Source organism: Panicum virgatum, chromosome 8K (genome assembly GCF_016808335.1).
Source record: "Panicum virgatum strain AP13 chromosome 8K, P.virgatum_v5, whole genome shotgun sequence".
NCBI lineage: Eukaryota > Viridiplantae > Streptophyta > Magnoliopsida > Poales > Poaceae > Panicum > Panicum virgatum.
Genome location: NC_053143.1, coordinates 2769477 through 2794402, shown reverse-complemented (window position 1 = coordinate 2794402; position 24926 = coordinate 2769477). Strand labels below are relative to the sequence as shown.

Here is a 24926-nt window from a genome sequence, read left to right as displayed (position 1 = left end):
GTGCATCGCCATGAGATCGCGCGGGGCACAGAGGCTCCCGCGGCGGCGCACCACAAGATCCATGGGGTCAGTGGCTCCCACGGTTGCACAAAAAAAAAGATGGCGCCGCGGCAAGGCGAGCCGCGGATGCGCCGTCGGCCCCATGGCTGCCACAAGGCGCCGAGACCGGCGGCGCACCCACGTCCCGCCGAACCACGGATGAGGATGTCGTGCCTAAGAACCGCAGGGACATGAGAGCTGGCCAGCTATGAAGCAGAGGCGTCGACCGAACACCACGCCGGTGGGGGCGGTGCTCCCGCCAGCACCCGCATCTGCAGGGCATAAGACGGGCTCGTGGAGCACCACCGCCCGCCGATGAGGGCAAGGGCGGCGCCATGGCCGGCGGAGGCGCCATGAGGGGCCGGCGCACCGGCCGCTGGCCATGCTGCTGCGGCGGCTGCTGTGTGGAGTAAGGGGAGAGGAAGAAATGAGCTAGGTTAAGGTTTCCTTGGATGAGATTCCTTTTTATACCTCCGATATTCACGGCGGACCATCGGATCAAACCCTTTCCGATCTAACGGCTCAGATCTGTCGGCCGGGGAGGGGGGGGAGCCGCGTGGGCCGAATTGGCGGCCCCGTCGCCGGCCCAGGCGGGTTGGGGGCGGGGGCGACGCGGCTGGGCCGAATGGCCGGCCTGCCCGTCGGTTTTCGGGCCTTGAGTCCAGTAAGCATTAGGCCCCCTTTCCATTATTACCTTTATTAGTTTTATGCATTTCTTATATTAATTTTCAATGCTTTTAAGTTATAAATTCATATGAGTAATAAATGAATTTTATTTTTGAGCATCTTTGCATTGAAAATTATGAGAAAATTATGAGTTGCTATTCTGAGTAAATGAAACCAACGTGAATTTTATTCAGAATTGTTTAGTTTATTTTGAGCATTTATTTAATTTCTGACCAACGTTATTATTAAATAATTGCCATGAGATGCTTAGTATAAATTTAAGTTTATTTTGCTTCTGCCCAACGGTGATGCAAAGTTTATTCATAAGTTATTCAGTTCTTTTATTTGCTACTGCCAAACGGTGTTGCAAATTGCTCTAAGTTATGATTTATTCTGGCCAACGCTGATATAATTCATTTATTTATTATGTTGTCATTACTGATTAAACTCTATTTATTTTCTTATACTCAGATCCCACTCCCGCCAGCATCATAGCTTATGTCAATGGTGTGGAGAAGCTGTCAGGCGATAACTTCGCTAAGTGAGCAGTGAGATCGAGCTGATTTTGGTCATGATGGATAAGGATTATTTCATGAGAGACAAAGCTCCTGTAGAACCAGTTGCACAAGGGGATGATGACACCACCCTTGCTGAGCGCACTGCTGCTTATGAGAAGGAAAAGGAGCGTTGGGAGCGCTCTGACAGAGTTGCTCTCATGGTCATGGGTTTGACCATCAGTCCCACTATCAAGGGAGCTCTTGAGAAGGAGCCTAAGAGTGCTAAGAGCTTCATGACGAGCATTGAGGAGTACTTCAAGGGATCTACAAAGTTCAATGCGAGTAACCTCCTATCCCAGCTCATGTCCGCTAAGTACAATGGACAAGGTAATGTCAGGGAGCACATTATGGGGATGGTGGACATCCGGGATAAGCTTAAGGACCTGGATTTCCCCCTTAATGATGCTACATTGCTTCACCACGTCATGATCTCCCTCCCGCCAGTTTTTTAGCCTTTCAAGGTAAACTACAATGGGACTAATAAGCAGTGGGACATAACCACACTTGTGTCTAAGTGTGCTCAAGAGGAACAAAGGCGTCGCTCACAGCACCCTGAGCTTGTGAACCATGTGAGGCAAGATGGTTCTAAGAACAAGAATAAGAGGGTCTTCCGCTCCAAGAAGGATAAGAAGGGTAAGAAACCCAATGATGGTCCTAAGCGAGATGGCCCCATCTTGTGTTTCCATTGCAAGCAAGAGTGCCATATCACAAAGGACTGTGACCGCTTCAAGGAGTGGTGCATTAAGAATGGTAATGACGACTTAATTTCTACAGTCGATGAGTCCTTTTATGCATACTTCCCATTAAGTACTTGGTGGATTGACTCAGGTGCCACTGTTCATGTTACTAATTCCCCACAGGGATTGTCTGGCGCGCGAACCATAAGAAGGGGGAATCGAAAGCTCCGAGTCACAAACGGGGTTGAAGCAGAAGTGGAGGCTGTTGGGACTCTTCAGTTATCACTTCACAGCGGCTTCACTCTTCATTTATTAGATGTCCTTTATGTTCCATCCATTCAGAGAAACTTGATTTCTGTTTCTAAGTTAGATCGAGATGGATATTCGTGCACTTTTGGGAACAATAGATGTGTAATAAGTTGTGATGGTAATACAGTTTGCTATGCACCTTTACATGATGAGCTTTATTTATTGTCCCAAAGTTATATCTATGTGATGAATGTAAGAGATATCAACCATAAGTGCAAGAGAGGTAATGAGATTTCGTCAAAATTATGGCACTCACGTTTAGGCCATATTTCGAAGGGAAGAATGGAGCGTCTCATTAGAGAAGTGATACTCGCTCAATTAGACTTCTCTGACTTAGATCAATGCGTTGATTGTATTAAAAGAAAATTTGCAAAATAAATAAAAAAGGATGGAGCTAAGTGCAGTTCAGGATTATTAGAATTAATTCACACTGACATCTGCGGTCAATTTAATGTAAGATCAGTGGATGGGTTTAGTTATTTCATTACCTTCACTGATGATTTCTCCCATTATGGTTATATTTACCCTATAAAAGAAAAGTCTGAAGCACTTGATAAGTTTAAAATCTTCAAAGCTGAAGTAGAAAATCAGCATGAGTTGAAGATCAAAGTGGTAAGATCAGACAGAGGGGGCGAATATTATGGGAGACATGCCATATATGGACAAATCCCCGAACCCTTTGCTAAGTTCCTTCAAAAAAATGGAATAGTAGCTCAGTATTCCACTCCTGGTGAACCTCAGCAAAATGGAGTAGCTGAGAGAAGAAATCGCGCCCTAATGAACATGGTACGCAGTATGCTCAGCAACTCTACATTGCCAGTGAGTTTATGGATGGAAGCGCTAAAGACTGCCGCACACATAAGTAACCGTGTTCCTAGTAAGTCAGTCCCTAAGACTCCTTATGAGCTCTGGACTGGTAGGAAACCCCGCATGAATTATATGCATGTTTGGGGTTGTGCAGCAGAGGTGAAATTATTTAATCCATCCCTTGGAAAATTAGATCCTAAGACAGAAAACTGCTACTTCATTGGCTATCCGGAAAAATTAAAGAGATATAAATTTTATTGTCCTAAGGGTACCACTAAATTTGTTGAGACAAGGCATGCTGTCTTCTTAGAGGAAAATGGATGCACTGAGCCTAGGCAAATTGATCTTGAGGAAATGCAGACTCATGAGCCCACTCCGATGACTCAAAATTATTATGTGCCTATGACTCGTTTTACAACATCGACTCAGGTAGTTGATCCTCCAGAAGTTAATGCGGAGAGAACACCTGCCATAAGTGAGCATGAGGATGTGCCTGTAAATAATGAGCATCAAAATGAAATTGTGGAAGAGCCTGCTGAGGTCACACAGGATCAAACCACTAACGGGACATTAGAGGTTCAGCAAGAGCAAGAAGTTGAACCTGTTCCCGCAGTGGAACCACAACCTCTAAGAAGATCAGGACGAGAAAGGAAAACAATTGTCTCAGAAGATTTCATGTATTTAAGTGAAGGACACGACATGGGGAAGGTTGATGATCCGAACTCGTTTAAGGAAGCGATGAGTAGTGAATACTCCCACAAGTGGATTGAGGCCATGGAAGAAGAGCTTAAATCCATGAGCACAAATAAAGTTTGGGACTTGGTAGAAATTCCTGATGGAGCTAAGAAAGTAGGCTGTAAATGGGTCTATAAAACTAAGTATGACTCCAAAGGGTTCAAAGCAACACTTGTGGCTAAGGGATTCACACAGAGAGAAGGAATTGATTATACAGAAACCTTCTCGCCTGTCTTTCTTAGCACATTTATGGCTCTAGTAGCACATTTCGATCTCGAGTTACATCAGATGGACGTTAAGACTGTGTTTCTTAACGGTGATTTGCATGAGAGTGTATACATAGCGCAACCGGAAGGTTTCGTTATGGAAGGCAAAGAACAGTTAGGATGCAAACTAAAGAAATCCATTTATGGATTAAAACAAGCGTCCAGACAATGGTACCTTAAGTTTGATGAAGTAATTAAGAAATCAGGCTTCGTTGAAAATGTAGTGGACAATTGCATATACATTAAGATCAAGGGGAGCTCTTTTATCATTCTTGTGCTTTACGTGGATGATATTCTATTAGCGAGCAGCGATAAGAACTTGTTGTATGAGACAAAAGGATTTCTCTCATCGACCTTTGACATGAAGGATCTCGGTGATGCCTCTTATGTTCTGGGCATTGAGATACACCGAGACAGGTCCAAGGGTGCGTTAGGACTATCTCAAAAGGCATATATAGAGAAAGTCCTTAAAAGATATAATATGCACAAATATTCAAGCACAGCTGCTCCAGTTGTTAAGGGCGATAAGTTTGGGCAATTTCAAAGTCCCAGGAATCAATTAGAAATTGATCAAATGAGAACGATTCCATATGCTTCAGCTGTCGGAAGCATTATGTATACACAAGTGTGTACTCATCTTGACTTAGCATTCATTACCGGGATGCTTGGCAGATTTCAGTCTAATCCAGATATGGACCACTGGAAAGCCGTTAAGAAAGTTCTGCGTTATTTGCAGGGCACTAAGGAATACATACTCACATATAAAAGAACTGAGAATTTAGAAGTAGTTGGGTATTCAGACGCCGACTTTGCTGGTTGTGTTGACACTAAGAAGTCGACATCAGGTTATGTCTTCACACTAGCAAACAGAGCGATTTCATGGAAAAGTTCCAAACAATCACTTACAGCAACATCTACGATGCAAGCTGAATTTGTGGCATGTTACGAGGCCGTAGGGCTAGCTATGTGGCTTAAGAGTTTTATTCCCGGACTAAGAGTGGTAGACAGCATAAGTAAACCACTAAGATTATACTGCGATAATAAAGCTGCAGTTTTCTATGCTAACAACAACAAATCAAGTGGTGCTGCCAAGCACATCGAGATTAAGTATTTTGTTGTGAAGGATAGAATCCAAGATCATACAATTGAGTTAGAGCATATAAGCACTAAGGAAATTCTCGCGGATCCACTAACGAAAGGCTTACCTCCAAATATTTTTCATGAGCTTATTGCCGGCATGGGATTATCGGATAGCCTGTGATCTTGGAAGGGTCATAAGACAACCACCACCTATTAGATTGAGTAGTTTTATGCATCGTGGACAACTGTGTTGCAGTGGGATTCGTTCACTATTGTAAATCAATGTCTCTTGCATAACTCTACTTTAAAGTATGGCATTAGTTATCGGCCTTTAGACCAAAGGGGAGAATGTAGGAATTTTTGGTGGTCAAAAACGCCGAAAATCTAGAAAATGAGAAAACGGGAAAAAGGGGATAAGAACGCCGTTAGATCCCGTTCCGCGCCCTGATCGGATGTACAACCGTACACGTGGTTGCGGCCCCAGGTCGCCCAGCGCCATAATAAATAGTGGGGCCCGGCCTTTGGAAAGTCAGTCCAACTGAGTCCAAACACTAGCCGCCCCACTACAGCCGCCCGATCCGTGGCGGCGCTGGAGGCTCCTGAAGGCCGTCGCCAACCTGCCGCCGCCGTCCCTGGACAGTGCCGGTGGCGACCCGAAGGCTTTCGGTACCCGCGACGAACTTCTTCCACTACGTCGGGTACATCTACAGGAACGACTACGGCTCCTATGTCGCTCTCGTCCCCAACCAAGATGGCCAGTGCATCTGCTACGCCCGCGATGCCACTTCTCGCCGATCTAGATCTAAACTCATCATTTCATTTGGGTTGTGCTCATGTTGATTAAGTGTTAGATCCTGGAAATGTTAAGTTCTAAGTCATGTTTTTTTCCACAGAGAAACCCTTAATGGTAATGCGTATTGATGGCCATTGGTAATGGGCAAAGCATCCGTTTCCCTTTTTGGGTTACAAATGACTCCACAAAAGTAACGGGCATTGTGTTAAATCCCCTTCTCCAAAGTGTTAGGGTATACTGCTGGAAACCATCCAATGCCTATCCTGCTATTGCCAGTCGCGATAATCGCCCTGCAATGCAGAAGCGAGAGGTTTTCCAATCATCTGGATTTCACTTGCTATCTGACCTGACCAATCATGATCTCACGCCACCACGAGACAATGCTATACGTATTTGCTATTCTTTGAACACAAAGAGGTTAATTAAGTGGAAAGAACAATCACAGCTGTGGCAAGTTACTGGGAAAAATTGCCCCCCGGGAAACAGCAGATCGACCATACATCGCGTTGGGCTTCGGAGTCGGAGCCGAGTTGTAGTCGGATTCGCATGTGCCGTGCCGCTTCCCGCGTTGCGTAGGAGGGATCGGACTCGATTTTCCGGCCTTCGTAGAGTGTTTCCCTGGCCTCTCTCCGCCTATAAATAAACGCTGCGTACTTTGTTCCTTCGCTCATTGTCGTCTCACCCTGCGTTCCATCGCCAGCAGCAATAAGCTGCCCCTAGCTTCTCCGCTCGCCGCCGCCATCTGCCTTCTCCGATCCGCCGCCACCGCAGCGGACGGGGATGGGGCGAGGTCGAGGAGTTCCTGAACCGCCCATCCTACGGGGTCCCGGCCAACAAGATGGCCATCGTGGGCCTCTGCATGCCGAGGTGGTGCGACCTCGTCAGGGGGGAGCATCGCTGCGCCATCGCCTCGAGGACATGGAGCCCCGCCACAAGTTCAGGATGATGCCCTGCTCCCACTCCTTCCCCCAGCTCTGCATCTTCAACTGGCTGCAGATCAACCGTCTCTAGGGGCGGAGGTAGAGAGAAATTGAGAGGGTGCGGCACTTCATAGGATTAGAAAATATGCTTGATTTTCAAGCAAATATAATCAAAGTTTAAAGGTAATTTGATATTTTTTGGGTGGGTCCGCACCCACAACTTGTAACTTGGCTCCGCCCCCACACCGCCTCTGTCCCGTCTGCCAATTCGCGCTGCCGTCAGATGACCTGTCGGATGAGCAGGCAGCACGCTCGAGCAAGATGGAGGCACGGGAAGAATCAACCAACCCACACCCACCATGAGCATATCATCATCGACTGATGATGGATTTTTGTTTCTAGTGCGTGCTCCATCAAACTAACATGACGATTGTAGTTGTATGAGCTCAATACAAGTAGAGTGTGTTTTACCCGCAAAAAAAAAAAGTAGAGTGTGTTTTAGAGGACAACTATATATTATTACAGTAATATTAACTATTTTAGTAAAAAATTGAAAGACCAACTATTTTGGTAAATTTGACAAATATATAAATAAGCATGGCATAGTAGCAGGTTGCTGATAGCTACCTGCAGCTGCGGATTAGAGGGGGCGTCTATTCCTCGCACCATCCCATCACAGAAGGGCTGGTCGTGCCCGCCCCGCCCTTGCTCCCCCGCCTCCCCTGCCTCCTGGGCTCCGACGCCGCCCCCAGTGTCTCCGCCGCCGCCCTCCCTAACCGAGCTCGTCGTCACGCGCTGCCGCCTTTTCCTCGCCCCCGCCGACGGCAGCGCCCACCGGTTGTCCAGTCCCACCCAGCTGGCGGCGCAGCGCGTCCAAACTGCCTCCACGCTTGGCCGCCGCCGCCCCGACCCTCTCCTCTATGGTCGGCGGCCATGAAGCCGCCCCACCCCCAGCAACCCGGGATCATAAGGCCACCGCCGGTGACCTTGCCGGCGGCCGCTGTGCCCCCTCCCCTACCTCGAGGGCTAGGGCGGGCGCCGCGCACTTCTCTCGGAGAAAAATCACGCGGATAAGAGGGGCACTATTCGAGGTAGCACGCGGTACTGGCTGATGAGTCAGTGCAGAAACAATAATACTGTGGGCCGGCCCATGCGCGCCTCATGAGAAGATGTACAAAAGAGAGATTTGAAGTAAATAAATTTATAATTTTCAACCCAAATATCAAATCAAATTTTCAAAATATGATCCTAGTTGACTACATTTTAATAACTTTTAAGGTGTAGCCTTTTCCTTCAAGAGTAACAAATTTATCGTGAAGCCGGAACAATTGTTCCACGTTCAAAATAAAAATAATTGTGAATCTGGAACGAACAATTTTTCCTGATTCAAAATAAAATTGTTCCATCTCAAAATTTTATTCCAAATATAGTTAAGTGCAGTATTATTTTAAAGATCTCGTTGTTACAAGCACGATGATGTAATCAGAGATTAATTTGGATCGTTGATTAGAAAATTATGAATTTTTCAATTGAATTCTTCTTTACACGGAACCCAAGCACCGAGGAATCATGGGCCTGATGCGGTGAAAGGTGAAAAGAAAAAGGAGGAATCATTTGGGCTAGAGAAGCTACTTGTTGCTTGAAAGCGTCGGAGTTGGGGGCCGAGAGGCTGTGGCCTGTGGGCCGTCCGCCCGTAACCATATATGTATGTTGGGTTATATGGGCCATGAGCCCGTCAACCACAACTAATCAGCCCACCAAACAAGACTGCAGCAAACCCATCGCGATCTGGCCGCTGCCGGCGCCGCCCGTCCCCGCAACGCCACCGCCGCGCCGTCCAACGCGACGATGCGGCACCTCCTCCTCTCCCGCCACCTCCTCCGCCGTCGCAGCGGCAGCAGCAGCCCCACCGCCCACGACCACCGCCTCCCCCTCCTCCGCGCGCTCTCCTCCGCCCCCTCCCCCGTCTCCTCCGACGCCGACCTCCGCAAGTACGCCGGCTACGCGCTCCTCCTCCTCGGCTGCGGCGCTGCCACCTACTACTCCTTCCCCTTCCCCGCCGGCGCGCTCCACAAGAAGGCCGTCCCCTTCAAGTACGCGCCGCTCCCCGAGGACCTCCACGCCGTCTCCAACTGGAGCGCCACCCACGAGGTCCACACCCGCGTCCTCCTCCACCCGGACTCCCTCCCGGCCCTCGAGGACGCGCTCGCCGCCGCCCACAGGGAGCGCCGCAAGCTCAGGCCGCTCGGGTCCGGCCTCTCCCCCAATGGGCTCGCTCTCTCCCGGGCCGGAATGGTCAGCCTCGCGCTCATGGACAAGGTGCTCGACGTCGACGCGAAGAAGAAGACGGTCACGGTGCAGGCCGGGATCCGTGTTGCGGAGCTAGTTGACGCGCTCCGGGAACACGGCCTCACGCTGCAGAATTTTGCGTCCATTAGGGAGCAGCAGGTCGGAGGCTTCATTCAGGTCAGTTGTTAAAAAAAAAACATCAACCGTCTTACTTCCATGTTCCAATGAGACTGTTTTCTTTGTGTTTTGACTAGGAATACTAACAAATTGAGGCTACAATGAGAATTGGCTACACGAGTTGGTGCAAATTTGTTCAAGGTTGGATTAGCCCCTTCAATTAAAATTGCCTAGAATCACTAGTCTGTCAACATAGTAGGATCAAAATGAGTGTTCCAGAGTTTACATAGTGACATTCGTTTTACCGGCAGTTTCTTATACTGAGAAAACTCTCCTTATCCTAATGGCGGGGAGCTCCAATTGTAGCCAGTCCCACCTTTGCAAATTCTATAACTGTAACTTACATACGGAGTTCTGGTCAATTAATCTACTTCTATTAATGCTTCAACGCAGGTTGGTGCCCATGGCACTGGTGCCAGATTGCCTCCCGTTGACGAGCAAGTCATTAGCATGAAACTGGTTACCCCTGCCAAAGGGATGATAGAGTTATCAAAGGAGAAGGATCCTGAGTTATTTTATCTTGCTCGCTGTGGACTTGGTGGCCTAGGTGTCGTTGCTGAAGTTACTCTTCAATGTGTAGAAAGACACCAGCTTGTGGAACATACATTCGTTTCCAATGCAGATGAAGTTAAGAAAAACCACAAGTAATGTTTCTTGGTGTCAATCTTTATGTACATAGTATATACATGGTTTGCCTATGCAGTTGTTACATCCTCAGATTTCTTCCTTTCTCCCCTAACGCAGGAAGTGGCTCTCAGAAAACAAACATATTAAGTACTTGTGGATTCCTTATACAGATACAGTTGTTGTTGTCCAATGCAATCCTCCATCAAAGTGGAGAACCCCAAAATTGACATCAAAATACGGAAAGGATGAAGCATTACAGCATGTTCGCAACCTTTATCGGGAGTCACTGAAAAAATATAGGTGCGTACACTTGTTATGGTTTGATAACCCAAGTTTTAATGCATCTTTACTTGCTATTCTCTTACTGAAGAATCACAACAGATTTTTCTCTTACTTCGAAATTGAACTGACTTTAATAATTCATTGTACTCTACTGTTGTTGTATCCATTCAGATTTTAGCTTGTTCCTACCCTATTGCAGTCTGAGTCTGTTGATCATTAGGTGTTCTTGCCTTTATTGGACCTCATGTAGAAATAAGATGTGATTCCAGTTATAAGAGTTATAAGAGTTATATTTGTCTGATGAGTGATACATGAGTTATTGCTATGTGTGTTCTGATGGTGCAGTAGCACCTGCCAGGCATTGTCAGCTGAAAGACAGTAGTAAAAGTTTTCTTTGCTTAACTACTCTTGGAGGAAGATGTCATTTATATGTAACATTTGATGGATGTTTTAGGAGTTTCTACAATTGAATTAAAAAAGGGGGTGATTCCCTTGCCCTTTCACTAAAAATATTGGTGATGCAAGAAATGTAAGTTGGGGATGTTGTGGCTACTATTTAGTTAATTAGTATACAAACATAGAACCTACGAACATTCAGTTCCTTTACTTTTAACACATGCACGGAGAATCAAATTATTATTTTACGTAGTCAAATACCATACACAAATTCTGTTGGAGCCATTTTATCTACTCAAATGAAGCAACTTTGAAATTATGTAGTTCTCTGTGAAATTTTCTAGCTGTATTCAGCAATGGTAATTGGTTTTTTTTTCGCTTACGCCACCTTATAGGTGCTTTTCAGAACTGAAACAGAAAGTAATGACCCAGAAATAGATACACTTTCATTTACTGAATTGAGGGATAAGCTGCTTGCCCTTGATCCACTGGATAAAGATCATGTGATGAAAGTCAATAAAGCAGAAGCTGAGTATTGGAAGAAGTCTGAAGGGTATCGTATGGGCTGGAGTGATGAAATACTGGGCTTTGATTGTGGTGGGCAGCAGTGGGTTTCTGAAAACTGCTTCCCCACAGGAACCGTAACAAAGCCAAGTATGAAGGATCTGGATTATATAGAGAAGTTGCTGCAGTTGATTGAAAAGGAGGATATACCTGCACCTGCACCAATTGAGCAGCGTTGGACTGCCCACAGCAAGAGTCCAATGAGCCCAGCATCAAGCTCCGAAGAAGATGATGTGTTTTCATGGGTAATTAATTTATTCCTGTTCAATAGTTTTTTTTTGTATGCTCAATCTGTGCTTCTGTTGCCATCCTTCATCACCTACCTAAAAGCTCTTTTGCATCTCATACTAATCTGTTTGTCATTGATTTCTGTGCTGGATAATTTGGTTTGAAAAGTGATACTTTACAATTCGATTGTGCTCTTGTCCTCTTCTAAATATAATATAATATAATAGCAGGAGTTGCTCTCTTGCTTCCTACTCTGACAACTGTACGGGGAAGTAGCAGAATTTGCTCTTTTGCTTCCTAGTTTAACAAATACAACAACAACAACAACATAGCCTTTTGTCCCCAACGAGTTGGGGTAGGCTAGAGATGAAACCCAAAAGACACAAAGATCACGGTTCAGGCACGCTGATAGCTAGTCTCCAAGCGCTCCTATCCAAAGCTACCTCTTCTGAGATATTCCAATCCTTAAGGTCTCTCTTAACCGACTCGTCCCAAGTCAGTTTAGGTCTACCTCTACCCCTCTTTACCTTATCGACACGCTTTAGAACCCCACTACGCACCGGCGCCTCAGGAGGCCTCCGTTGGATATGTCCAAACCATCTCAACCGATGTTGGGTAAGTTTCTCCTCAATTGGTGCCACCCCTACCCTTTCCCGAATAACTTCGTTCCGGACTCTATCCTTTCTTGTGTGCCCGCAAAACCACCGCAACATCCGCATCTCTGCTACACTCAGTTGCTGGACATGTCGCCTTTTTGTGGGCCAACATTCAGCACCATATAACATCGCCGAGCGAATCGCTGTCCTATAGAACTTGCCTTTTAGCTTTTGTGGCACCTTCCAGTCAGAGAGGAAATCCTTTCTTTTGTATAAGTTATATTACCGAAACTGTTCCACTGTATCTTCCCCATGTTTCTGAGACAATCACTTACATTCTGATACAGCTGCACATTACAACTCTTAACTGCTTTAGAAAGTTCTGCACCTCTCTCTTTTGCACCTATGTGTAAACTCTCAGTGGCCAACTAATTGGGATCTATGCAGGTTGGTATTATAATGTACTTGCCAACATCAGATGCTCGCCAAAGGAAGGAAATTACAGAGGAGTTCTTCAATTACAGGAGCCTGGCGCAAAGTCTCTGGGATGATTATTCTGCATACGAACACTGGGCCAAAATTGAGGTACCAACGCCCTATTGCGGATTTTAAGATTTATGTAGACATCATTTCAGTTCTTCAGACTTTGTTGAACACATGATTGTAAATAACATCAATCTGGTTAATTTCAAGAGAATGACCTCTTTCACTTGCACGCATACCTGGCTTATTTGCAACAAATTTCATGCGTGGTGACTCTTCTGCCTCCATTTCTCCCTAGGTTCCAAAGGACAAGGACGAACTAGCCGAGCTCCAGGCCAGGTTGAGGAAGCGTTTCCCTGTCGATGCATATAACAAGGCACGCATGGAGCTGGACGCCAACAAGGTCCTCTCAAACGCAAAGTTAGAGAAGCTGTTCCCAGTTCTGGAGCCCCTTCACCAGGCAAAGTAACGCGTGTGCTGAAGAGTGAAGACACGTACCTTGTCATATTCTGCCGTTGATAAACTCAGCAGTCAGCACTGTTGGTGGAATGGTGGTTTACAGACTTGTAGAGTCCTGACTTCTGAGATTTTGTTGGTGCCGTCACATTTGTAATTCTATCCGTATCTGTCATCATGGTAGTATGATCTGATCGAACATGAGTTATTCTAAACATTTTGCAGATGAAATAATGTAACAGAAAAATACAACAATGATCACAAACTTGCTCTCAGTTTATTACTTGGTAGTCGGTACTAATTTCCTTCAAGAAAGTAGTTGGTACTAACACATGGAGAAATTACATGGGGGCTGGAATTGAGTAGGTTAGTCAATTTCCAAATTTCCCATCAGGCCCATCTCGTTCCTTTTTGAGTATGTTCGTTAGTATTTTTCTCTCATACTAAACCAGCATCAGCTATCAACTAGACAGTAGTACTTTTCTCTCACAATAAATTAGCAACAACCACCTCAGCCAACAGAGTATTTGTCCCGCTGGTCGCTCCCCCAGCCCACCCAACACAAGAAATGAACCAGTTCCTCCCCTCCCAGCAATCGGCGCTCACCATGGACTCCGCGGGCAGCACGGCCGCCACCGCCGCGCCCGCGCCCAACGGCGCCGCAGACCGCGCCGCGGCCATCGACGACGACGACGGCGTCCCCGAGGTAGCCGCCTGCATTTCGTCGATGATCGACCGCGGGGGCAGCGTCGAGAGCCACCGCCTCTTCCTGGCGCGCCGCACCACGCTGGAGATGCTCCGCGACCGCGGGTACAGCGTCCCGGAGGAGGAGCTCGCGCGCACCCTCCCGGAGTTCCGCGCCTGGTGGGCCGACAAGCCCGAGCTCGAACGCCTCGCCTTCTCCACTACTCTCGCCTCCGACCCGTCCAACAAGGTGGGGTTTTTTTTTCTTCCTTCCCCTTTTCCCCATGGTTTGTTCCTCCGTTAGGGTTAGTTAGATTCATGTTCTCCTAGCCCGCCATACGAACCACATTCTTGTCCTGACAATTAGACCAGGCTTTGTGGTCATGATTAACAAACCTCCCACAATTACTCATTAGTGTAGTGGAATCCAGTTTGCTTGCTGGGATATGCATTGCGAAACTGAAGAGTTAGGTAGATACCCTTTCTCACTGATTCATCGTTCCTCGCTGTTTTGTTGATTTTAGGTGTGATTGTCTGTACGTCTAGGAATATTATTGTTCCTGTGGTCATGATTGAGGGTTAGCACCATTCTGCAAGTAGAATGGTAAAATGCTTAATTTATCGTGTATGTATCTAGAGAAGGTTGGTGATTGCATACATAGGTGATAGGTGTAGTAAGACTGCTTTTCTCGCTTATCTTTTTCATGCATAAGGTGGTTATTTACATCAATCGTTCTTGTTACAGATGAGTAAATAATAGATCTTAACTATGTGTTTTGCAGGTGAAAGTTGTGTTCTGTCGACCGGAACCTGTCAAAATTGCAGTTATCCGGGAGATTTATAGTGGAGTCAAAGAAGACAACTTGTCTAGACTGATTCTGATATTGCAGAGCAAAATAATGTCTAGAGCCAAAGAATCTATTAAGGAGATCTTCCCATTTAAAGTCGATACATTCCAGGTTAGGTTTTGTCTAATATTGTTGGATGCTCTTCACATTTCGTTCGGTTTCTGTAAGTAAAGAACTTTGGACTCTATTTGCAGCATTGTGTCTTTCATCTTGTAAATTTGATATTTTGTTGTTTTATCTTATATTAATATTTGTATCCAAACCAATGTGCTCCTCCAATGGTAGATCACGGAATTACTGGTGAACATTACTAAGCATGTCCTGAAGCCCAAGCATGAGGTGTTGACTGCAGAAGAGAAGGCCAAGCTCCTGAAGGAATATAATGTGGTGGATTCACAGGTATGTTCCTCTATAATTTGTTGGAAGTTACTGCTTTGTTGTACAGGCATTGGAAGTCATGGTGCCACGTCAATTTTGTAGCCTCCTTTTGTTACATCTTGTTGAATGCAATAATGCAGCCTGGTGTGGCAATAGGCTGTTGCTTTTCATTATACCTGCTGAGTTACTGCAACACCATAATTTCAACACTTGATCTTGTTTGCAGCATGATCATGGCCATAAGGGCACTGCAATACTGCAATTTCTGGATGTCATGATTGAGACTAATGAATTATGAAATTACAATGCGGAGTGCCTTGGGTTGATCACATAGAAATGTTGATGATAATTTGATGAACACCATCACTTACATTGTGCTCACTTTGTTGTTGTGTTTATGCATTTTTCACTAAAATGTAACTTCACGACATTGAAACTGACAATCATCCCATATTTTGTACTAATGTACTGAGAGTGCTGTTATCATATAGAAGAAAACTTGTTTAATTGCAATTGCAAGGTCAAATTTGTTTCACTTTCTATTTATGTAGATTCTTATTATATATTGCAGGCTCCTTACATAATGATATGCAAATCAGAAACTAAAACTATGTTTATAGCTGTCGTGGTGATAACACATTTTATTTATCTTGTTAGTGGATCCTTAACATGCCTGAAGTGCATATTACCCTTGTTATTAACTTGGGTGTTTCCCTTGGATATTTATTTTGACAGAGCTAGCTCTGTTGCAAAGCAATTTCGGGCCACTATACTGAAATTGGTGCCTGTATCTTTCAGTTGCCTCGCATGCTGGAGACTGATGCTGTTGCTCGCTACCACGGCCTTGGCAAGGGAGCTGTTGTTAAAGTTACATATGACAGCGAGCTTACTGGGAACCATGTGACGTACAGGTGTATTTTCTGAGGGGGCATGGGTTTCCGCGGATGATGTTTCTCGTAAGCGGTTAGTAAAATAACTTCGCGGCAGATGATACTGCCCTTCTGTAAAAATAACTTCTCGGCAGATGATACTGCCCTTCTAGGCCAGTGTAAGCACTCTATTATGTAGGATGAGGTTATCTGTAACTGTAAGGTGTTGGTAAAAATTGCCTCGCAGCAAAGTTACTACCCTACCAGGCGATTATATTATCCTAGTGATACTTGTCTCCAGTCTAATCTTATAAACATTAACAAAACTAATCCTGTCGTGAGTTATCTCGGTTAGTTTCGAATGCTTCTTGAAAAGTTTTGGCGCAAGATGTGCCCAATGACCTATTAGTTAGGCTCTTATCTCAGCTTTCCTCTGATAACTGAATTTGTTGCAGAATCACTTGATTCTATTCAAGAAGTCTATAATATTTTGCAAATGAAGGGTTGACACCTGTGTTACAAATCAGTAGGCCAAAATCTAAGTAAAACAAAGAACAAAGGGAGAAAAGGGGGGTTAATTCTCCTATAATCAGCTAACTGTGCCTTGATCTGTTTGTCTGGGGCAAAACTTCGTCGTCTTCTGCCTTTCTCTTGCGGCTGTTGCTGTTATCGCTGCTGCTGTTGTTCGTGGGGTTACTGCATTCGTTGCTGTTGCTGTCGCTGTCGCTGTCGCTTTGCTGGTGCTGTTCCTGGTGGTAGTGCTCCTTGCATCTGCTTTTCAGTATGTGGGGCTTCAGCTTGCTCATGTCTGATAGCCGCACTGGCTTTAGGAAAAATTCATCTGCTCCTTCCTCCAGGCATCTGATTCAGAACATCAAAATCAGAAATGAGTCTGGGATTTCTCTTATGATAATAAAGTATCATATACAAGTAATAAATGCAAATATAAATTTCGTGTGATTTTATATTTCACAGTTTTTTTTTGTAGATATCATATCTTTTGATTCTTTATTCGACTCACTGTCCTCTCAAGTTTCTTTAGGCCGCTTGTATATCGTGCAACTAGAAATAGAATAAACCCGGACAAAGACGAGTGGTGCTAGTGAGCTGTCTGCATCAACAAAACCTGTTTCATGGATACGGCAATATGGAAGATCTTCATGATCGATATGCGTATCATTACATATCTTTTTTGTTATTTTTACACCAGACACGTCGAGATTATACTAGGACGGTGTGAGCTGTGTCATGCGTGGGGCGGTCCCTCTATTATACAACACATGTGACGCCAAATCATTAAGGATTTGGAGAGATTCCCTTGTCCAATTTGGTCCCAAACATATTCATTTCTATGTTTCTTATCGGTATTCATTTCTATGTTTCCATGTAGAAGAAAGGAACTTCAACTCTCCAAAAGTTTTCAAACCGTGAAGTAATTTTCTGAGCAAGAGCAGGTCATCTGTCATCCAGAAACATTTCTCTTAAATGACGAAGTTGTTTTCCTGCTTATACTCAGACACTCACTAATATTTCTGCACGCTTAGCTTTGATTTGTTCTTTCAAAAATCAGGAGATGATCTGAAACAATATTACAAAGATCCATAAGAATTCTCACCTATTGATCCTTGAAGGAATGTTCTCGGACGACATGATCACCACTGGGATATCTCTAAGAGATGTTGATTCCTGCTTCAACAAAACAAGCATATACATCTTTAGATGCTTTTGTCTTCAGTTGATCATCGATGGACCATACCAAGAAACACAAACAGAGAATACGGTAGCTACCTTGATCTTCTTGAGCAGATCATATCCCGTCATTCCAGGCATGCAGTAGTCTGTGATGATCAGATTCACCGCAACCTCCTGATCATCCACAAAAACAGTAGCAGAACCAAAAACACATCAGAAACCTTTCTTCAGACTAGGAAAGGCGCTGCACATGGTTTACTGATTTATTTGTAGTCTCATAGCAGGAAGAGGAAGCCCATCTCCTTACCAGCTGGTCTGCATCCGAAACTGGTGGGCTGCTGTCCTCGCCGTGGATCCCCAGGAACTCCAGCGCCTTGCTCCCGGAATCGACAGTGGTGACTTGGAAGGAAGAGGTCTTGAGGAGCCTCTCGATGAGCTTCCTGTCCAGGAGGCTGTCATCCACGGCCAGGACATGGAACGGGGTCTCTGTGGCCACCGCCATGGAAGAAACAAGAGAGCAGATGTTCTCCTGCTCGTGTGTCTTGCACCTGACTAGGAGGAGGAGGAGGAGGATGCTATGCTACGAGCAGCTGCAGAGCGGAAGAGTTGCAGAGGAGACTAAAAAAGCAGGGAGGTATGCGTGCTTGGCATGAGAGGCTTTGTTTGCCTTTTGAAGGGTGTGGTTGAGTTGCTGTATATATACAGGCACATGAAAGGATTCCAGGAGATATGATGGAAAGTGAAGGGAGGAAAGGGGCTGTGACGACTAAGAAAGAAAAACCCAGCGCGTGGAGAAAGCAAGATCCGGGGCGGATTTGCTCCGAATCTTGGAAGGAATTGACTCCATCTCCACTGAAGAATAGAATAGAAGTGATGGCCACCCGGGCAGGCAGGCAGGCAAGAGCATACCCTCTCTGTATTCTGGAGCAAGCCCTTGGACCATCAAAAGGGGCCCACCATTTCCTCTTGTTCCCTCTCCCTTTCCCTGCTGCTGCTATCGTATCTGGCTTTATTACTCCATCCTTCCCTGTTTATAAGACATGATGGAACATGACACGGTTTTCTAAACAACACTTTGATCATTTATTTATTATATATTATATCACTTTTGATTATAAACTTATAATCATTGTAAACTATATTTGATTATGAATCCAATCATATGAAATTTGCATTATAAAAACAAAAATTTAATAGTCAAATTATTGGTCAAAGATGAGAAGATTTGAATTTTGATATATGTGTATGCCTTATAAACGGGGAAGGAGGGAGTAGTTGGTTCCGAGTTCTTGGTTTGTCCGCTTGCTGTGCTGACCGGACGAAAGGGTGAAAGATACGGACATATCGTTTTGGCGATCTGGTGAGTTGTTTCTTGAGGTGTGTGGCCTCCCAGTTCGCTGCACCAAGTTGTTGCAAGTAAACAAGAAAGAAAGATTTGCTGCCTCCGAAACCACTTGCTTTGTGATCCCGAGAGATCTCCAATCTGCAGGGACAACAGTGCTCTGCTTGCGTTGCGCAACTCACACGTACTGTATGGTGCGCTTGTTGTTGCTGCTGCTGCACCATTCTCAACCTGCAGATATCTCGGGTAAAATCAGGCCACGCAGCGATGGTGTTCTCGAGTTCTGAAATGGGACACAGCAGCAGCCTGCAGATCCAGCTGATGACGACGACGATTCTCGCGGCTGTCAGCAGCGTAGCGACGACTTTTGCCCGTGCGGTCGAATCCCCAAGATCGCAGCGGGTAGCCTAGCAGATATGGAGGTGGAAGAACGAGTTCGGGGAGGGGCCGCGATACGACAGATCCGCGCTGTCGCTTTCGTGATCGCATTGCTTTCAGCAGCTGCACGAGCGGCAGGACTGCAGATCGCCGCGCGCCCCGAATCGAATCCGCCCTCCGATCGCCGCGAAAGCGGCGTCTCCCGGCGCCGGCGATACGCTCCGGATTTCCCCCCGCTTGCGTCCACGCGCCCCCTGCTCCTCCTAGCCTTTTGGCTTTCGCGGTTGCTGCGTGGGCAGGCACGCGGTTCTCCCAAGCGTGTGCTAGGCTCCACGCCTCCACGGTTGGGGGGCATGCGGGCTTCGGTTGGCGCGGCCACGTTGGGCATTCTGATTCAACGTGGCATGGGAGATTCTGATCCGATCAAGCAAATCATCATCAGGCCCAGGGGCGATTCTGCTGCACCACGAATCATGACACGAGACGCTGGCAGATCGCAGCACAGGCGGGCACCAAAATTGCACATCGCGATTCATTGCCGCGGCCAAAGATTTTTTCTTTCTTTCTTTTGAAAATGAGTTTTTTTTTAAAAAAAAAAGAGCGATCAAAGCTTTTTTTTCTTTTGAGGGAAAAAGGAGCGATCACAGCTACCTGTACAGTTGTACGCCCAACAAGGAATTTCTTTTTTTTTTCTGCGAGAGCCCGACAAAGAAATCAGACAGCAGCAGCGAAAGGGGGAAAAAAAGGAGCAGACGGCTGGGCTACATTGCTAGTGGGCCCGTGCAAGCCCAGGTTAGCAGCAGGAGGAGGAGGCGGGCCCAAGCAGGCCGTGAACTGGGAAAAAAAGACACATGGAGCAGAGAGAGAGAGAGAGAGAGAGCGCAACCACCTCAGCCCGAACTAAGACAAACACGCGGCCCGGACGTGTTTATGGCCCAACCTTTTCTTCTCGCTGTGAAGATGTCGTCTGGTGGGCTTCAGTCACCATCTCCAACAAACAAAAGAAATCAGCGGGTGATGTGCCGCGATTTTTTTCATAATTACTCTAATATATTATTAAAGTAACATTGCATACAAAAACTATATTCCCACCGCACCACGTATGTGCTAATCGCAAGTGATAGATAGGTAGATTGTCTCAAAAATATAAACTGCTACTACCCGCAAAATAAAATAAAAGAAAATCGCAACCGATATAGTGCATTCCATGTTCATGGCGTGACCATCACTACTATTCACAATTCCCAATTTCTGCCGCACAAGGTGGTATATTATTTTTGCACATGTTCTTGGCTATGGCTCGTGACTAGTGCTGATTTGCTGTGGGAGAAAAATACTGTTGGCTGATGCTGATTTGGTGTGAGAGAATAGTACTGTTGCTGGCAACTAGGACAACAAAGTGTGTATCCAAAGTACAAACATCAATTTTTTTTTGCCAAAGTGCTTATTTTAAGTAAAAGGTAACCTCTATTTCCTTTTTTACTAAAAAGAACATTCCTCGGCCTCACATGGTGGGTGTGGTTTCCTTCAGAAATACTAATAAGGGAAAAAAAACCGAAGTGGGCCCCCCTATTCCCCTATTTCTTTTTACTCAAACATTCCTCACCCCTTTTCACCAACATGGCCACACTGCCCCCATACCCTGCCATGCACGCCCTTTTGGACCAAAGCTACATTATTTTACAAACAACTTTACTATCCAACTCCCAACAACTTAATATTCTACACCAAAATCTCCAACTAAAATATAATTTTGACAAAAAGAATTATCAAGAGTCTATACCTACAAATATAGTACCCCCCACAACACAAACATGCCCTATCTTGGTCTCTTTGGTGTCAAAGATTCTCTCATCTCTCTCACTCAATCTCACTTCCCGACACCCGCACGCGCTCCCTCCACTGATCCATCCACTCGCTCCCCACCCACGCCCACGCCCACGCCCACGCCCATGGACGCGAGCGGGGCGCCGCCGCTCATCCTGGCCGCCGCGGCCGCGCTGCTCCTCGCCGCGGCGCTGGGATGGCTCCTCGCCGCGCGGTCGTCGAAGCGCGGGTCGGCGCGGCTGCTGCCGCCGGGGAGCACGGGGCTGCCGCTCGTCGGGGAGACGCTGCGCCTCATCTCCGCCTACAAGACCCCGAACCCGGAGCCCTTCATCGACGACCGCGTGGCGCGCCACGGCAGCGGCGTCTTCACCACCCACGTCTTCGGCGAGCGCACCGTCTTCTCCGCCGACCCGGCCTTCAACCGCCTCCTCCTCGCCGCCGAGGGCCGCGCCGTCGGCTGCAGCTACCCGTCCTCCATCGCCACGCTGCTCGGCCCGCACTCGCTGCTCCTCACCAGGGGCCCCGCGCACAGGCGCCTCCACACGCTCACGCTCACCCGCCTCGGCCGCCCCGCGTCGCCGCCGCTCCTCGCCCACATCGACCGCCTCGTCCTCGCCACCATGCGGGGGTGGGAGCCCGCCTCCACCGTCCGCCTCCTCGACGAGGCCAAGAAGATCACCTTCAACCTCACCGTCAAGCAGCTCGTCAGCATCGACCCCGGCCCGTGGACCGAGAGCGTCCGCCGCGAGTACGTCAAGCTCATCGACGGCTTCTTCTCCATCCCGTTCCCCTTCGCCCACCTCCTCCCTTTCACCACCTACGGCCAGGCCCTCAAGGTGCTCGCCCGTTTGCCTTTCGTTCCCCCCGATTTATTCTGTCCGTTGCGCATTGCGTTTCCTCTCAAGGTGTGATTTTTGGTTCGATTCAGGCGAGGAAGAAGGTGGCCGGGGCTCTGCGGGAGGTGATAAGGAAGAGGATGGACGACAAGCTGGAAAATGGTTGCGCGAATGGGAAGGAGGATGACAAGATTGAGAAGAAGGACATGGTGGAGGAGCTTCTTGAAGCAGAGGGTGGGAGCTTCTCCGAGGAGGAAATGGTGGATTTCTGCCTGTCTCTGCTGGTGGCTGGCTACGAGACGACGTCCGTGCTCATGACCCTTGCTGTCAAGTTCCTCACCGAGACACCCACTGCGCTGGCGCAGCTCAAGGTATGCGTCGTGAGAAATTTGCTTGCAAATTATCAATTCTTTGTTGGAATGTTCGGTGGTAAGCACAATCCAATCCTGGTGCACGTGTGGTGGTCGGTACTGTCAACAGTCAAATTAGCTTGGACAGTGGGTCAGATTAATACGCCAACTGATTTCATATGTTATAATAATCGAGGGTTAGATTAACTTAATCTGTCATACGTCATCTGTTGCAGTCTTGTCCACCGGAAAATCTGCTCCCGCCGGCTTGTGTTTTCGCTCGAAATCTAGTGCAGATTTTTAAATTCGGATAACAGTTTGTTCACTGTAAGGTTACTATCCAAGTCATTGAAAATTATACTCATCCCTTATATGCCATTAGCCCCACATGTCATAGACACAAAAAAATTTCCTCAATATGCCATTCAGGGGCACACAATCATCCTGCAATAGGCACTAATGTGATGTTACCTATTTTCTTATCTTATTGTCTACCACTCTAGAGTGAATGAACACAACTCCTACTGATTTCTCTCCAGAAGAAAAAAAAAATCCTGATTTCTTCCTGGAACATGTTTTCTTGTTTGTGCACAAAGGTGCGTTATTCCTTCCCATTTCTGTACTTGGAAGTGTGCCAACGTTATCCAACCCAACGGCTGAAAGTAAGAACCCCAGCAAATGGGACCGGTTAGGAATTTTGAGCCACCTAGTGAAACCTTTGTTTTCAGTATTTGAAGTATTCCATATAATTGTACCTCGTGGTCCAGACCTTATTCTGCTTCGCCACATGTGAGTTTGATTCCAGATATTTTCTGAATTTACAGGAAGAGCATGAAAATATCAGAGACGTAAAAGGCAAAAACCAACCTCTGGAATGGAGCGATTTCAAGTCGATGCCATTTACACAATGTGTAATATTTTTGGAGTCTTTTTTTTCGAAATTTCTTTATTTATATACCATTGCAAAAGCAAAATGCTGTCTAGCATTTTAATTTTTACAAATTGTACTACATCATTTAAAATGAACATTTGAGCCATAGTTGGATTTTTTACACTTTGCAGGTGATAAATGAAACATTGCGTGTTGCTAACTTAATTAGTGGGGTATTCAGGCGTGCAAACACTGATATACATTTTAAAGGTATTCTAATAGAAACTTTCTTCAAATTTCCCAAAATTGAACCTGGGATATTCATTCATTTGTAACATTCTGTTTTGTTCATTAGACTACGTTATTCCAAAGGGCTGCAAAATATTTGCTTCATTCCGAGCTGTGCACCTTAATACTGAACACTATGAGAATGCTCGGACCTTTGATCCCTGGAGATGGCAGGTACTTGTACTTACCTCAGATTGCTTCTGTTCTGCTTATTTTCTGCTGCGTGTTACATACTGGCTTATAAAAAAGTAAATATTTGCATGCTGAGTTGCGTATATTTAAAATGATTTCTCTAAGAAATTTATTCAAACCAATTTGTGGTTGCAATTGTGCAGAGTAAGAATAAACTCCAGAGCGCAGTAGGGGCCAGCTTGTTTACTCCCTTTGGTGGCGGACCTCGTCTGTGCCCAGGCTATGAGCTTGCCCGGGTTGTGGTTTCTGTTTTTCTCCATCGTCTTGTGACGCGCTTTAGGTAAGGCATCCTTATCTACCAAGTTTCTACACTGTTTTTGGAGCCATAGGATGTTGATAATCATATGATGGAACAACAATCTATCTGCCTCTTGCCTACTGGATGCCACTTTGATTGAACTGTGCGCTTATGAATCTGCAGTTGGGAAGAAGCTGAGGAAGATAGGCTTGTCTTCTTCCCCACCACCCGAACTCTCAAAGGATACCCCATCAATCTCCAGCGGCGACCAGATTCTGTTTTCTGACCTCACATTAGGTTGCAGTTACCCTTATGGTCAAAGCAAGAGTAAGCATAGATAAGACAACCATCCCCATTAGTGAAACTTTCCTCTCTCTTTTTTTCTCTCTCTCTTTTATCTGTAACTTGGTACAAACAGCAGTCAGCAAATTCGGTTCTGCTTGTAAAATGACCCGAACTGCTATGCAATGCAATGCGTACTGGTTACAGGTAACACTTTGCCGTGCATTATTTGGCTATGCTAAGATCCAGCAAAGATCTTGCTAGCCGTTATATCGCTGTCGTAACAATTCACAAATGCTGTGATGATTTTGTACAATTTGGTGGGCAAGATGCTATTCTATAAGCAAATTATTCGGAAATGGGAGGGGCTTGTCGCTTAGATTTGTAGCGATCTTTGTCAAGCACATCAGCATCAGGAGCAGCTGTGTTAGTCTATAAACATTTCTGTATCTGTCAGTTGCCCAGTGGAGATCAACTAGTGTTTTGTTCTGTTCAGGTCTCCGTGCATTCATCTATTGCTAGTAGTAAATGCTGCTCCAAACCTGTTGCACCGCAATAGCCTGTGCATGTGCCTACAGTGTGCGATCAGAAGTTCAGAACAAAAACTGTATACATTGAAAAGAGCTACCTGCGCAGAACCAGTAATCCCCTACACGTCCTGATGAACATGGCATGCCGTTGCCCGCTTGAAGTTGAAGGGCGCCCAAAGCATTGCCCAAGCTGCCCAGGAAACAGTGATGGCAGCAGAAACAGGGAAAAAACTGCTTGGGTATGGTGAAGGATGGAACGAACCACGCATCGACAGCGACCTTGGCCTGGCCAACCTGGTGTGGGCTCGCCGCTCGTGCACGCCGCCCCCCTTTTCGGTGTGGTCTGTTAGGCTGTCGCGGTCGCGAAAGGGAAG

At 46.2% G+C, this 24926-nt stretch overlaps 5 protein-coding genes across 7 annotated transcripts; 4 read left to right on the top strand and 1 right to left on the bottom strand.

Annotated features, from left to right (window-relative positions):
• Positions 1-1279: 1279 nt before the first annotated feature.
• LOC120646495 lies at positions 1280-1714 on the top strand. Its single transcript, XM_039923052.1, has one exon. It carries the CDS (start codon positions 1280-1282, stop codon positions 1712-1714), a length of 435 nt encoding a protein of 144 aa, XP_039778986.1.
• A 6891-nt stretch (positions 1715-8605) lies between these two features.
• Positions 8606-13230, top strand: LOC120643526 (L-galactono-1,4-lactone dehydrogenase 2, mitochondrial-like). 2 transcript variants are annotated; one of them, XM_039919906.1, is made up of 6 exons: positions 8606-9315; positions 9709-9959; positions 10060-10242; positions 11027-11429; positions 12487-12593; positions 12790-13230. In XM_039919906.1, the coding sequence occupies exons 1-6, from the start codon at positions 8698-8700 to the stop codon at positions 12812-12814; spliced, it is 1587 nt and encodes a 528-aa protein (XP_039775840.1). In that variant the 5' UTR covers positions 8606-8697; the 3' UTR covers positions 12815-13230. The 2 variants fall into 2 exon arrangements, with proteins under 2 accessions (XP_039775840.1, XP_039775839.1); XM_039919905.1 differs by having other exon boundaries at positions 8613-9315; positions 12456-12593.
• A 260-nt stretch (positions 13231-13490) lies between these two features.
• LOC120643527 (DNA-directed RNA polymerases IV and V subunit 5B-like) lies at positions 13491-16026 on the top strand. Its single transcript, XM_039919907.1, has 4 exons — positions 13491-13881; positions 14414-14590; positions 14765-14878; positions 15656-16026. Exons 1-4 carry the CDS (start codon positions 13516-13518, stop codon positions 15779-15781), a joined length of 783 nt encoding a protein of 260 aa, XP_039775841.1. The 5' UTR covers positions 13491-13515; the 3' UTR covers positions 15782-16026.
• Positions 16027-16171: 145 nt separating this feature from the next.
• On the bottom strand, positions 16172-18279 carry LOC120643528 (two-component response regulator ORR9-like). Of its 2 annotated transcripts, none has more exons than XM_039919908.1 (4): positions 17726-18279; positions 17515-17592; positions 17342-17415; positions 16172-16587 (listed from the first exon to the last, which is right to left on the bottom strand). In XM_039919908.1, exons 1-4 carry the CDS (start codon positions 17918-17920, stop codon positions 16320-16322), a joined length of 615 nt encoding a protein of 204 aa, XP_039775842.1. In that variant the 5' UTR covers positions 17921-18279; the 3' UTR covers positions 16172-16319. The 2 variants fall into 2 exon arrangements, with proteins under 2 accessions (XP_039775842.1, XP_039775843.1); XM_039919909.1 differs by having other exon boundaries at positions 16188-16587; positions 17342-17412; positions 17726-18268.
• Positions 18280-20996: 2717 nt separating this feature from the next.
• On the top strand, positions 20997-24292 carry LOC120643525 (cytochrome P450 90A4-like). The gene is made up of 7 exons (XM_039919904.1): positions 20997-21801; positions 21894-22172; positions 22976-23062; positions 23214-23292; positions 23378-23484; positions 23646-23782; positions 23924-24292. Exons 1-7 carry the CDS (start codon positions 21091-21093, stop codon positions 24024-24026), a joined length of 1503 nt encoding a protein of 500 aa, XP_039775838.1. The 5' UTR covers positions 20997-21090; the 3' UTR covers positions 24027-24292.
• Positions 24293-24926: the final 634 nt, after the last annotated feature.